At 41.7% G+C, this 15797-nt stretch overlaps 1 protein-coding gene across 1 annotated transcript; it reads right to left on the bottom strand.

The window, feature by feature from the left end:
• Positions 1-4239: 4239 nt before the first annotated feature.
• hapln3 (hyaluronan and proteoglycan link protein 3) lies at positions 4240-8830 on the bottom strand. The gene is made up of 5 exons (XM_010901359.3): positions 8728-8830; positions 7431-7579; positions 6212-6592; positions 5686-5988; positions 4240-5542 (listed from the first exon to the last, which is right to left on the bottom strand). The coding sequence occupies exons 2-5, from the start codon at positions 7555-7557 to the stop codon at positions 5265-5267; spliced, it is 1089 nt and encodes a 362-aa protein (XP_010899661.1). The 5' UTR covers positions 7558-7579; positions 8728-8830; the 3' UTR covers positions 4240-5264.
• Between the last annotated feature and the right edge of the window lie 6967 nt (positions 8831-15797).

Here is a 15797-nt window from a genome sequence, read left to right as displayed (position 1 = left end):
GAAAATTCGGGGATCTCTTTATACCAAGCCAATGTCAGGTTGACCAAGAAATAAAGGCTGCTCTGGAAAAAGACAGTGTGGTTGTTTCAAGAAGCATAATATGATGATTCTTGAACAACAATGAGCTGCATGCCACAAAAAAGCCTGGTTACAAAATATGCCCGACAACACCAAAACACGCCTCATAGCCTCTGGCACGCTGTAATTTGGAGTGACGAGACCAAAATAGAGCTTTATGGTCACAAGTGTAAGCATTATGTTTGGAAAGGGGTCAATAACCATAAGCGTTATGTTTGGAGAGGGGTCAACAAGGCCTAGAGTGAACAGGATACCATCCTCACTGTGAAGCATGGTGGTGGCTCACTGATGTTTTGGGGGTGTGTGAGCTCTAAAGGCACAGGGAATCTTGGGAAAATTGATGGCAAGATGAATGCAGCATGTTATCAGAAAATACTGGCAGACAATTAGCATTTTCTGCACAAATGCTGAAGTTTCTGGAATGGCCATCAGTCTCCTGACCTTAATATCATCAAGCAACTCTGGGGAGATCTCAAACGTGCAGTTCATGCAAGACGACCAAAGACTTTGCATGACCTGGAGGCATTTTGCCAAGACAAATGGGCAGCTGTACCACCTGCAAGAATTCAGGGCCTCATAGACAACTAACAAAATACTGCATGCTGTCATTGATGCCAAAGGGGGCAATACAGTATTAAGAACTAAGGGTATGCAAACTTTTGAACAGGGGTCAGTTAATGTTTTTCTTTGTTGCCATGTTTTTTTTTATGATCGTGCCATTCTTTTATGACCTACAGTTGAATGTGAATCCCATAAGAAATAAAAGAAATGTGTTTTGCCTGCTCACTCATGTTTTCTTTACAAATGGTACATATATTACCAATTCTCCAAGGGTATGCAAACATTTGAGCACAACCGTATATAACTTAGCAGATGTAATTTGTGATATTTCATTGAGGTCCTACCCTTTGGCATCTGCTGCAAGCTTCATTGAAACTCACCTCTGCCATGTTACAGTAGGTTTCCACACAAGCAACAAATTATCACAGCATACAGTTTGATGAGAATTGATAGAATATCCTGGGCTTAAAATGTGATACATGAAACACAACAGAAATAGTATTGAATTATATAATGTGAGCAAGTATTGTTAAACACCAATAGTTATAGACTGCTGTATTTTAAAGGCTAACACCGCTCCCCTGGACCCTCCTCTGTGATATACTTTATATAATATCTGGCAAGACACTTGAAAAAAGAAAACTATAATATTGTTAAATCTGCCCTTTTGTCCATGTCTACTTGAGCAGTTAATGCACACTACAATGTCCTCCCTAATATCAACCAAAATACAAGCAACACACCGATCAGCCATAACATTATGACCACCTGCCTAACATTGTGTAGGTCCCCCTTTTGCTGCCAAAACAGCCCTGACCCATCGAGGCATGGACTCCACTAGACCTCTGAAGGTGTGTTGTGGTATCTGGCATCAAGACATTAGCAGCAGATCCTTTAAGTCCTGTAAGCTGCGTGGTGGGACCTCCATGGATCGGACCTGTTTGTCCAGCACATCCCACAGATTGGATTGAGATCTGGGGAATTTGGAGGCCAAGTCAACACTTTGAACTCGTCATTGTGTTCCTCAAACCATTCCTGAACCATTTTTGCTTTGTGGCAGGGCGCATTATCCTGCTGAAAGAGGCCAATGCCATTAAGGAATACCATTGCCATGAAAGGGTGCACATGGTCTGCAACAATGCTCAGGTAGGTGGTACGTGTCAACATCCACATGAATGGTAAGACCCAAGGTTTCCAGGTAAGTGACACACACCCACCCAGCCATCCACATGATGTAAAAGAAAACGTGATTCATCAGATCAGGCCACCTCCTTCCATTGCTCTGTGGTCCAGTTCTGATGCTCACATGCCCATTGTATGTGCTTTCAGCAGTGACAGGGGTCAGCATGGGCACCCTGACACATCAATTTGAGCTCGCCTGTTGCATCAGACCACACGGGCCAGGTTTCGCTCAAAGAGACTTGGCCACCCTGTCGCCGGTTCATCGCTTTACCTTCTTTGGACCACTTTTGATAGGTACTGACCACTGCAGACCGGGCTGTAGTTTTGCTCTGACCCAGTTGTCTAGCCACCTCAATTTGGCCCTTGTTATAGTCACTCAGATTCTTAAGTTTGCAAATTTTTCCTGCCTCTAACACATCAGCTTTGGGGGAGACCTACCCATCTGGCAACACTGTCAGTATGAATAAATGTTCCTCCAACAGCCATTCTCAGCTCTATTTCGTGGGTAGGCTATTTAGTTAAGTGCAAAATTATGTTTTACCATCCCAACACACAGAGGCAGTGGAAGGTTTTGGGCCAAAATTTTTGCAGCCAACTTTGAGTTTAATATGCAGGATAATCCTTGTCTATATTAATGTTCAGCCTTATTTAACATTCATATGGTGAAAACGGATCTTAGAAAACCTGGATAGAATGAGAATCTGTAGAATTGACACTGTTCAGACCTGTTTCATATTAGTATCAATACTAGAGGGACATATTATTACAGTAGATAGTTTGAATAAACTTAAATTGTTATTGTAAATTATTATCCTATACATTCATTTCTACATTAGATGGCCTGTACCTGTTCCATACTCTAATGTATTCATTATTCATTGAAAACTATTTCAATTTGATTTGTTTTTTATTATTTTGAAAAGTGCAGTCATTGTATGTAATGCATGACAGAGGTTACAACCTGGTGGTTAGACACTTCTATCTCCCCATCCCTTTATACTATGACAGTCTCATTCACTAAAGGAGGTTACAACATGGTGGTTAGACACTTCTATCTCCCCATCCCTTAATACTATGACAGTCTCATTCACTAAAGGAGGTTACAACCTGGTGGTTAGACACTTCTATCTCCCCATCCCTTAATACTATGACAGTCTCATTCACTAAAGGAGGTTACAACATGGTGGTTAGACACTTCTATCTCCCCATCCCTTAATACTATGACAGTCTCATTCAATAAGGGAAAGGGAAGAGGAGACAGGTCGTGTCACTATTTAAAATTATGTCTGGTTGATTTTTTATCCTTTGATATGTTTACAATATACAGTATTACGCAAATGTCTCAGGCCACCAGAGAAAATAGTTTAAAGCCATTTATCTGATCACCGTTCATTATTTCAAAGATAGAAAACGATATGTAACATTAAAGTAAACGCAGACAAAATTTTGCTTTTAAAACGTCAGTATTTTTTGTGGTCCCCCTAGGAATCTGAAATGAAGCGAATTACTTTGGTTGACTATTAATGCATATCTTTTTTATTTATTCTAGTAACTACTTGCTGCCCAGATTAATCGCATTAAGCATTTTTTTTCCCAGAGTAAGACATTTGCAGAGCCCAGTATAACATAGGAACCCTAGGTATTTGGTGGATTACCACTTTAACCCTAATTGCTCCCAATGTGGCAGGCCCAAGCACCATTCCAATACAGACGATTTAAAAGCACAAGTCAAATTTCAAAGTCAAATTGCTATTTGTCAGTGCAAACTCAGAAGCCCTTTTCCAAATGTATGATCTGTGTGCGTTAACTGCCGGCCAGGAGAACTTTATCATTGATATTTAATCCAAGACATAAAAAAGTCTCCTGCATGTTTTGCCAAGTCTCCAACATGATGTTCTCTAAGCACGAATAAGAGTGCCATTCAAATCCATCTACAAGCCACACCCCTATGAAAACCGTTGGTACATTCCTTACAGTAGCTGTGTGCACAGACTCACTGTTTAGTGTTTTACCCCATCCTGGATTCGCAAAGTGAATAAAGAAGAAAGTAAATATCTGTCAGGTCTTTACAGTGGCTACCTTCATCCCTGCATGCTCACCAAACAAGCCTGCCCTGTGTATGCTTACGTGAGTGCTTGCATGTGTTTTTGTTTGCGTTTGGGTGGGTGTGTGTACGTGTGTGTGTAGGTGTGACTTTAGGTGTTGTGTGTGTATTTGCATTCCGCTAATGTTTAGGCAGCAGGTGTTAATACGACGTGCCTTTTTTGGGCCCAGAGAATCACCAAATTACAGGGACCTCTCTTTGCTACTCGCCCCTTCCATTCCAAGGAATATGCCCAGACTGAATGGCGCTGCTGATGGGGTTCAGTAGAAACACAGACATACACACTTTTCTTTAACATTGTAAAACGTGTCATTTTTTTTATTTGTTTCAAGTGGTCAACTTGCAAATACATACGTCATCCAACAAAGGTCACGTAATGGTGTAATCGATCACAAAGAAAGTCTTTTTTAAAGACTTGATTTTATGATTTGGTAGAAAATGTAATTACACTCATACAACCTAATTAAAGTAACATGTAGATGAAAAACATAACTGTGCTCTCTTCAAGGGGGGTTATAAAATACTGTCATGACGTAATCAATACATTTCAACCCTTATAAAAAACAAGAGTTCAAAATACATAACACATGAAGGTTATCCAGAAATGTGCCTAAGACTACAAATTACATAAACTGAACTGAAAGTGCAGTAAGAACAGTAAGATAGCGACACTTCAGCAGAACACAGGGAATAGCTTTGTTGGGCGACAATATCATTGACAAAGCATTATGAAGGCATTGCTGGGGTTGAACATCATCCCTGAGTTTGAAATGTAACTACTATTTACTGTGAACCAAACCTGACACTGTAAACCTGAATCGCTAGGCAATTTTGCCCCAATGGGGAGTTTTCCTGCATTTTGGGATATTTTTAATGACTCATTAAATGGGCTTGGGTAGGTCAATTTACAGATAGTATGTATAAAAAAAAATTGCGTTTGGAGTTTTTTTTGTGGAGTTTTTGGGTGATCATGTGGTTTACAGTCAATGAAATCTGGCAACCCTGTAGGTGGGGCTGCAGAACGATGCATCTTGTTCTTGGGAGAAGTCTCTAGACATCTTTGTTGCAATTCAGAAGTGCTCCTGCCTAGAGTCTGGTTTTGGAGACTAACGTGTAGCAACTGACTGTTACTGCATAAAGAGACCAGGACAATGCAGTTGTCGATTAAACTACTTTGAAAGCCGCAAGGGCGGGACCTGCTAATGCTAACAAACAGCCCACGGTAGTGTTTCGAAACAGCGTTTGTGGTGAAAGGAGAAGTGGCTAGTATAGGATGTAGTTGAGCTTGATACTTATATTTTATGCTCTGGTGTTCGTTGCGCTGATGTTGATGGAAGGTTTACCGATAGCAGTACACACTGTATTTTTGATGCTGAGGTGGGAAGCCAGAACTACGCACCCCTGGTTCTGAGGGCCCGCAGTTTGGGCGGACCTTGGCGATGGGGTAACGGACGCTCCCATCGGCCAACCAGCCGGCATCGCAATGGTCCAATCCCATGAACCGCCATGCGGCGTAGAGCTGGCCCACGTTGGCGATGTGACCCCCATCTTGGACGCACGCTGCCACCGCCTCGGTGAAGTTGAGCTTCTGCGGATGATTAAGGAAGTAGACCGTCCCTGTGAAAAAGAAAACAGAAACATAGAAGATAAAAGCTCATGCTGAAAAGGGTGAGAGCTTGTATGGCTACCGATACAGAGACTGATACACGTGCAACGAAAACACATACAAATAAAACCAACATTTACACACAACATTTAACCTTTGGGGGCTGCTGAGAAACAGAAGGCATCGAAACGGTGGAGGTGGCGCTGCCGCTGTCCGTAACTACGGAGACCAGGGGCTAGGTCTGTGCCTCCACAGGCCTCCCGAGGCGTGGTGATTGGGTACTGAGCAGTTCCGTCGGCTAACCAGCCGGCGTTGCACCAGTCTAGCCCCTCCTCCCAGGCAGTGAAGAGCTGCTCGAAGGTAGCCAGGGTCGAATCCTGCTCCTCACACGCACGCTGAGCCTCCAGGAAGCTGAACTGGTAGCGTCCCTTCTGGCCATGGTAAGGAAATACAACTCCTACAACAAGGAAACATGACAAAAATCTTTTGTCGAATTTAAAGCGACAATGGGAAAATGAAACATAATGGAACAGAAATGCCAGTCAAGACACTCGAGGTTACAGGTTATTTAAAAAACAGACAACTGACAGAATAAAGTAGATTGGGTTTGGTTGTTCAGCGCTTCAGGCTGTCTTGACATGCACACACACAGAACCGGACAGACAGGTAGAAACACACACCTCTTAATTCCAGCTCCACCGTGACGCTCTCGTCCTCCAGGCCGTCGATGACCTCACAGCGGTAGCGGCCCGTGTCGTTCAGGTTCAGCTCATTGATCACCAAAGACATGTCCCCCGGCTCCGCCCGCCGAAGTCGCACCCTTCCCTTGAAGTTGCCATAGCTACGGTGGCGGTTGCCCATGGCAACCATCACGTCGGTCTCGTCGGCGTTCCGGCCTGCACCGTTGGCGGGAAGCCAAGACCATTTGACCCGGGTCCGGCGGGGGCCGTTGATCTCAGGTTCGTAGTGGTAGTAACAGGGCAGTGTGACGTTGCTGCCCCTGGCTGCTGACACCAACGGTTGGAGGGACTCCACACGGAGACGCACCCCATTAAAATAGACTGGACAGTGAAGGGGAACAAGAGTCACATAGTCACCCTTTCAAATTGTCCTCCAAAAACACACTTCTGATACAGTTATCTCACTTTTTCTAAACGTACCCTGTCTCTGCCTCGTCATCACCCGACACAATGTCAGTCAAAACAGTGTTCAGGTGTGTTGCAATGGTACCACTTATTAAATGTCACTTGTTAAATGTCCCTCATTTAATGTCCCTCATTAAATGTCACTTAGTAAATGTTACTGATTAAATGACAATCCAATGAATGTCACTTATTTTGTCTTTGAAACCAGTGATTCATTTGTTAGTTGGGACGGTCATTCCCTCTTTATAAGTTACTGTGTGTGGCTGTCATCATTATCAATGGAGCCTGTAAGGTTGACTATATGTGGTACGTTGATACTGGAGACGAACCAGGCCTTTTCACCATATGACCAGATACAACCCCCAAGTTTTACTTGGTTCCGTCTTGAGTTTTGCCAGGTTATCCAAGCCTATAGTGAACCTTTCGGAATGTTGTCCCTATAAAATCAAACCTACTCGATTTGATTAGGCTTTTATATTTCAGTAATTGAGCACTTATCTGGAGCCGCTTACAATTAGTGAGTAATCCGAAAATGTCTCGATGTGACGCCACACAAATGAGTAACAGCAATTACATTTTGCTAAGCGAAGTAGCTACAATTAAGACCAATTTACATGTGTTATCGTCAGAGTGATCTCACTTTTTAACATAAAAAATGGAATGTGGATAGGCCCCTCCCGGGAATACTGTGCTCTTTTTAACTTATTCAATGCAGCTTGGCTTAGTGGTGTAAAATATCGGATGTGTGACCTACTCTCTCCGTTGCCATCGCCGTTCGTGATGTCTTGATAGAAGAAGCCGTTGCTGTATCTTGGGGCGGCCTCGTTTGAGATGAGGAATGACACCCAGATGGCCAGCAGAGGGCGTAGTAGGCTCAACATCCTCACTGGCAGCGTGGATCTTCTGCAAAAGGATTCATGACAACCGAAATGCTAGAGACTCACTCTTTACCCGGTCGGGACAGCGCCGCTCTGTCCATCACCTGCCCCAGAGAGGCATCTCACTCGCAAGTTGTGTTCTGTCTCAAGTGGGAAAACATGCTTACACAAGAAAGAGAACAACTTGTAAACGTTGACTCTTTGTTCACAATGGTAAAACGCTTGTGTCATTAATTTTTATTTATCCGATACATTTGATGTCAGTACACACGCAGGCATCAAAAGCAGCGTCTACAATTGGTTAAATGATTTGACCTGACTGAATTTGCAGAACATTCGTTCCACTTGACACCTATGCTATTAAATCACCATTCTACGTATGTATGAATTTCCCAAATCCACAGAGGTTCACTGTATACTATTGTAAATACCTCTCATGTTGAAATTATCTTTTTTGATGGAGTAACATTTATAGAGTTTTTTGACACAATTGTCAAGTTATGTATGTCATGGCCAGTAGATGTCGCTGAAAACCTATTATAAAATAATTATTACCATTGTAGTTGATGCGACACCTCCAGTGCCATTCGCGGTATATTTGATCACATTAATACTTCATAGTGGGAACAATGAAATAAAGTATAATATTAACAAAAGATAACTAATCAGGAAAATCAGTTTACTGATAAAACGTATAGTTCTAATGTAGGCTTATTTATCATATCAAAAACAAATAATTTCATTTTCAAATCATGATGAAAAATGTATCACATTACAAAAATGTTATGCTTTCTATTTGAACGCGCTAAATGTTAAAACATTTATTTTGCACGACTTAACAAATGAAAACATAGAGTGCATACATTTACAACGGTCTTTAAAAACCTCTGATTAAACGAAAATGCATCGAAATGGCTGTAGCAGTGTTTGCCTTTTGTCAATAAAAATAACTACAAATGTTAGACTGCAGATTCTTTCTAACAAGTAAAAGGTATGCCATTTTATAATAGTCAATGCTGGTTCTGTCACTTTCAACTTGTGGATCGCAACTTAGAATTATTGTAAACCTTTACAATACTAAATTATCTAATTGGCATCGCTTAAAAACGGTTAGTTTTATTAAGACTTTTCCGAATATACAAATATCAAAGTCATAAAAATAAGAATACTCACAGATTTAAGTTGTTCTGAGGCCAGAAAAAAAAACTGACAACGTCGTGTCAATTCGTGTCCCCCTTGTTCCTTTGTGAGATGGCTACGGAGTCTGGTCACAATTTTCCCATTGACATTTTCTGGGAGAATAAGAGGCGACGTCATCGGGCATCCCCGATTAACCTTTGGCCAAAAGTGTTAGGGACAACGATTCACGTTGTCCCTAAAGATATGTTGAAATTAAGCCAAGTACTTGCGCAACAATTCTTTATTTTACTGTTAATGTCACAAAACATATATATTTTTTATTCTAATATAATAATATATCATTTTAAATAAGAAAACGAACAAAAATGGCACAGATAAAAATTGACATCCTAGATACATCTAAATATTTGATAGCACAGCCTTTAGCCAAAATACCAGCAATCAAGAGCTTCTAATAGACATGAGAGTTTGAACCACCTTTGTTCAAACTGCATACATTTTCCCAGATTTGTAGGCAGCCTCCCTCCCATGCTGTTTACTGATCTATGCAGATCTCTCCATGGTCTAGGATTTTGTCTGGAACCATTCATTGTGTTGGTCCAGAAGACCCATGATCTATGACGGAGACTCAGCTTTTGGACATTGGGTTTGTTTTTTCGCTCCAAAACACCCTGGTATTCTCCTGATTTTATGATTTCATGCAAATGTCCAAGGAACCCAGTGCTAGAGACAGCAAAGAAACTCCAAAACATCACTGAACCTCCTCCATGTTGTACTGTGATCTTTTCTTTGAAGGCATCATTTTGTTTTCTGTAAACAAAGAAATGGTGTGCTTCACTTAAAAGCTCTAATTTGAGTTCATCTGTCCACAAGAGATTCTCCCAGAAGCATTGTGGCATGTTTAGTTGCGTTTTGGCAAACTGCAGTCATGTTTTCTCATGTCTCTCTCTTTCTCCATGCTTGTTGCGGTACACACAATAACACAAAACAGAAGTCCCTATTCAAACTAGTTGAATGTTTGGCTTTCATATTGCAGGAGCCTGCCACTCACCACAGGTGATTTCATTTCCAAAGTAAAAGGGAATCAACTGCTTGAAATGTCTTGAAATGTCTAACTACTACTAGACGGTGCTAATAATATTGACCGGGCCATTTCCGGATTTTTATGCAGAAGCTAAGATTTTGTAAATTATACAGATTTTCTGCAAAAGACATTATGATGTGTCTCAGTATTTGGGAAATGCTCTGATATAAAATGCTACCTCACATGATTACTACATACGAACAAGGAGTTTGTTTTTTACGACGGCTTAAGCACAATTTTGAAAACAGGGCTAATTTTGTCAAACCAATACACAATTCACACAACCACACACACAGATACCAGAACATCTCAGGTCTGATTCTGCCGAACACCTACTGCAAAATGAAACACTTCATTCAAAACTATACAATAATAAAAATGAACCATGTGTGTGCCTTTGTCACCGTAAGGCACACAAACGATTCATATGATCTGATTCTGTTTGAACAAGTTACAAACTGCTGTGCTCAATCTAAAACACTGGACACATTTCTTATTTTCTAATGATATAGTCTAGGTTACATTTTTTTCAGAGATAGTTTTAGAGGAAAGTACATGAATATATTTATGAAACACAACACACAAGAACAGTACTGCGCACTGATGAAAATCCCTGCACATTGTGAAATCAGTATATACCATCCATGCATTTCCAAAGGTTTTCAGAACACAAACACAGCAAAAACATTTGTGGAGACAAAAGAGCATGAAAAAAACAAACTCTAAGCATTATCTTTCCGCCTAGTTAGATCTGGCCATAGCCCTTCATCCACATCACAGGCTATGTCCTCTCAGAAAACAGTGAAAAAAATAATCTTCCTGAATGGTTAATCTGTCCTAGCACCAGACCCTGTATAAATCTGGTCATGGCTTGAATGAGGGGCATCCTGACATCGGGCTGGAGGTCGTAAACCTTCCACCACCACAAAAAGACTCCCCATTGGGGTTAAGGAAGGGAAAGCATGGTTGGAGGTGTTGGAGTGAAAATAGTGGATGCTGATGAAACCAGTTTTGGACAGGAGCAAATTGGTGGAAAGACACATTGTCCTGGATGACAATGTATCTCATCTGCTCTGCATCCATTTGGTCTTCTGCTGTAACGACGTTGTGTAGTCTGTCTAAAAATGTGAGTATGTGGGCCGTATTGCGAGGACCTAATTTGGCAATGAATCAAACATGAAATGCAGTGAATGGGTACCAAAAGGTACTGATGTAGGTCATATAGCATGCTACATTGCATTGATTTTACTGCAGACAGTAGAGAAAAGTTTTTTTTTTCACCTACGCTCTTGTTGAAATGTCCGAACTACTGTTGCAACAGCGTATCTGCTGAGGTTGGGCTGAACTCTTCATCCAGCCACTCTCAATGTCAGCCCATGGTTTACAAAATGGTCAGCCAATGGTTTACAACATGGTTAGCCCATGGTTTACAACATGGTCAGCCAATGGTTTACAACATGGTCAGCCAATGGTTTACAACATGGTTAGCCCATGGTTTACAACATGGTCAGCCAATGGTTTACAACTTGATCAGTCCATGGTTCACAACATGATCAGCCCATGGTTTACAACATGATCAGCCCATGGTTTACAACAAGATCAGCCCATTGTTTACAGCATGGTCAGCCCATGGTTTACAACATGTTCAACCAATGTTGCTCGAATCTCATCTGATAAATGTGGTCCTCTTCGTCTTGGTCTATGTCCTCCTTCAGGTCTACCTCTTCCTCTCCCTCTTTCTTCACAGGATCCCTCTCTCATTCTCCCTTTTCCTCTTCCTTTTACTGCAAGTTGCCTTCCATTTTTGTTGAAGACAGCTAAACTCACCTTTTGCCTTTTTATTGTGCTTACGCCTGATTGGTGAGTTTACAATTAAGCACCTAAGTGCCTGTACACCTGATGGCCGTGTTTGATCAATTGATTAACAGATGGTGTATTTTGAAAGACAGTGCCTTGAAATGTCAAAGAAGTGACGTCATGTTTGATTTCTGTGTCTCATGTAGAGAAGTGGGTTTAGTGAAAAGTGTGAGGCTGAGAATGTGCTTATAGTGGTGCAGACCTGGGCTGATGTTTTGCTCCTTGGCTGTCAGGTTTCACAAACTGTGTTAGTTGTTATGTAAGTATGTAAGAAATCGTAAAAAATGTAAAGAGGAGTGTATACAGTCAAGTTATCATAGATTTGGTTTATAATCACACACAGCAGTTTTCAAAATGGTTGTTATTCATACTTCTGTAATGAGAAACTGAACTGATTTAGCATTGCTGTGACGAAATAATTATCTTCTGGTTAGGTTTGTATGAGTGTCAAAACTCCAACTTGCAAAGTAGCTGTAGTTAATCATGTGCCGCATTCAACAAATTAGCCTGTTGGACATTTCTGAGTTTCCTAATTGTGACTTGTAGGTGAATTTATTACAAATATTAATAAAATCTTAAAATAAGTGTTACAAAGAGGACAATCCAAAGTTTGTCAGCCAAACGTATTTAAAGAAATACTACCAGAATAGTGCTAAACAAATATGCTACCCAAAAAAAGAAAAGAAAATCACTTGTTGCAGCCATTTTAAATATATTAGTTTAAAAAAAATCCTAAATTACATAAATCCAGATTTGGCCTATGCATATCATGAACGTATGTAACAAAACAATGAACGATCCGTGATCACATAATATTCAATCCTGTTAATAAGGCTTTGATTAATGGGAATTTTCAGAGATACCTTTAAAAAAAGGTTGGGATTGGGATTGGGAATTAAAAAACAAGTCACCATCAGGCCTTACGCAGCATGACATCTCCTTCACATAGAGTTAATCAGGCTTTTGATTGTGGCTTATAGAATGTTGTTCCATTTCTCTTCCACTGCTGTGGAAAGCTGCTAGATATCGGCTGGAAATGGAGCATGCTGTTGTACACGTCGATCCAGAGCATCCCAAGCATTCTGTACAGGTGATGTCTGGTCAATATGCAGGCCATGGAAAACTAGGACATTGTCAGCTTCCATGAATTGGTATCCAGATCCCAGGGACATGGAGCGGTGCTGAAACAGGAGGTGATGGTGGTGGATGAGTGGCATGACAATGGGACTCAGGAAGTGTATTCAAGTGCTCCTCATCTCTGTGAAATTTTAAATTGCCATCGTAGCTTATGCCTGCCCATGTATAAACCCACCAGTACCACAGGGCTGTCTGTTTACCATGTTGACATCAACAGAACCACTTGGCCACGCAATACACCCATGCTGCCTGCCAACAGCCTGGTACCATTCACATTCATCCGTGAAGAGAACACTTCCCAAGCGTGCCGGTGGCCATCCAAGTTGAGGATGACGAGCAAACAGATGCGCTTCTCTGAGACAGTTTCTGACAGGTGGCGCAGAAATCCTTTAGTGGTACAAACCCACAGTTTCATCTCAAATGAAAGAGCAGGATGTGGAAGTCCTGGTATGGTTACACACTGTCTGCAGTTATAATACCGGTTGTTTGTACTGCTAGTTTATGTGAAACTTATAAATTGCTATCTAGAACCTAAAATGAGTCTTTGGTTGTCCCCATATTAGAACCAGTAGTAGTTCCATTTAGAACTATTGGACATGGAGCCCAATAATTGTTCTTCCACTAACCATAAAGGGGTCTGCAATGCGATCAGTTGAAAAATCATTTTCGAACAATTTTTTCTAAGAGCATGGTAGAGAACATTCAATCCCCTGGCAGCAGTTCTGGAGGACATTCCTGCTGTCAGCATACCAGTTGTACCCTCCCAAAAAACATTTGACTGTGGCAAATGCACATTTTAGGGTACAGTGGCCTTTTATTTTCCTCAGCACGAGGTGCACTGGTGTATTGATCTTGCTGTTTAACCAACGTCAGGTGGATGGATTATCTTGGCAAAGGAGAAATACTCACTAACAGGGATATAAACACATTTGTGAACAAACTTTGAAGCAAAAAAAAACAAACAGATTATTTTATTTTTTTAGCTCATAAAACATGGGACCAACTCCTCAAATGTTCTTTTTATATTTGTCTTCAGTGAAGCATATTCTTTGTTTCAAGTTTCCCTCGACCTTGAATAGCACTGTCAATATTGTCACGTGGACTCATATTTCAGCAGGGAGCTGAAATAGCAGCAGTGGTGGAAAACAAAGGCCATTCCAGTTCTCCTCAGAGACCACTGAAATGTGTTGATTTCCCAGTGTAAATAGTTGGGTGAAGTACAGCACTCATCACGGTGCAGATGAGGGATGTTTTCCTACTTGACTCACGTGATGAAGCCCCTGGAAAGTCAGGGGATATTACCTTGAACCGTCCTCTACATGCAGATTGCGCACACACACATTTAACGCGAGGGTTCGCGCACGCACAGACACACAGGCGTACACGCACAAAGACACGCCCCAATCTTAGCCACCCCCCCTCAGAGTCTTGAACAAGAACTCGAAACTCCCAATAGTTGGTCTGCAGCTTCCTCTGGGGCCAGCCCTTTCCACATCTAGCTGTTTTAGTATCGTTGCTGCCTGTTCTAATAACACCCCAGTAGAAATAATAGAAAGACTATACAGTCACTGAGGGAAGGAGGAAAAAGCTGCTGGGAGCCCTTTTAACCACCAGGATGTCAGACTACCACCAACTGTGCCCCTCTGCTCCCAGCCCTGTTGACGATCCAGATCAATCTCCCTGCTAGGACCTCACCAACCACCCCCCCCACCACCCCCCACCCCCCCCCCACCCCCCCCCACACACACAAGACCCCTCCGCACCAGAACCCCTAACTCTCTTTCTCACTCTGGTTAATTTCCACAACCATCCCACTCTGGCCTGGGAGACACCCATTTACCTTCCCCGATCTCACTGATACACAGCCATTACTGGTGCGTTTGAAGAGGCCCAGTCAGTGCTCTTCCAAAACCCCCAGATGAAAGCCTCAGCCTGGGGCTCCAAATACCAGGGCCCTGTGAACTGCAGGGGTGAATGGAACCAGGGGTATAATTTGTACCGTCAACAAGGAAGACAGTTTGTGTTGGATGTGAACCCCCCATACACACACACGCACACACACATAAAAAGACAATACATAAACACACATGAAAAGAGCTCAAGTGTGTGGTTTGACTGAATGACACATAGCTTTGCTATCAAATAATGCTGAAAGAAGGCAGTCCCAGACCATGTGCTTACTGTGTGGAGAGTTGGGATGCACTTACTGAGTGAAATTATAAAACGGCGACGGAGAAACAAACAGTATTTAAGTCAGTATTTAAGCATAAAGATTAACTGGATTTAGTCAAGGTTGTCTAAAGTATAGAGAAAAGAATGGGTTGTTTTGATAGTCTTTGTCAATGAAATGGTCTTTAATATACCATTCTGAGTCATATACAGCTTTTTGGTGCTATGTACCTTTACATCCAAAGACCACTATGAAACAAGTGGTTTGATTTAATTAGTACCTGTATGTGATATCACATGGGAACATAATAATATATATGGATTTTGCCCCAATGAAATTCAGTCTCAACTACAACCTTCCTTACAGGATGATTTGTATGGTTACACATGGTTATGCACATATCCTTGAGTGAACTGGATCATTTCCAGTCACCAATATGATCGAATGATCACAAATGGTACTTTAGAAGCTACTCAGTCAGCAGTGTGTTTAAAACCTGGAAAACATGTACAAAGAAATGGGGGTAAAATAACTCAGGCAAACATTCTTTGAGACAAAAATGTGCTTTGGTGGCACGTACCTGGTCAGCAATAGCTGTTTTTCCAGGAGGCCTTCCTGAGCAGGCTTCCCCAGGTGGCAAGGTCCTTTAGCGTTCCTGCTGTTTTGGCCCTGTGATTTCGTCTCCAGAACCTCCTAGTGTGGTGACACATTTAGGACTCTGCGATTTAGTGGGGTCAGTGGGGCTAACCCTTGGATGCAGGGCTGTTAATGTGAGGCCTTCCAAATGTCACAGGAAAATAAGAAATTCCACTGACATCATTCCTTATCTGGCATCTGTTCTACACAATAAATATC

This window comes from Esox lucius, chromosome 19, assembly GCF_011004845.1.
Source record: "Esox lucius isolate fEsoLuc1 chromosome 19, fEsoLuc1.pri, whole genome shotgun sequence".
Taxonomy (NCBI): Eukaryota; Metazoa; Chordata; class Actinopteri; order Esociformes; family Esocidae; genus Esox; species Esox lucius.
The sequence above is the reverse complement of the archived record's forward strand: the minus strand, read 5'-3'. Positions and strand labels throughout refer to the sequence as shown.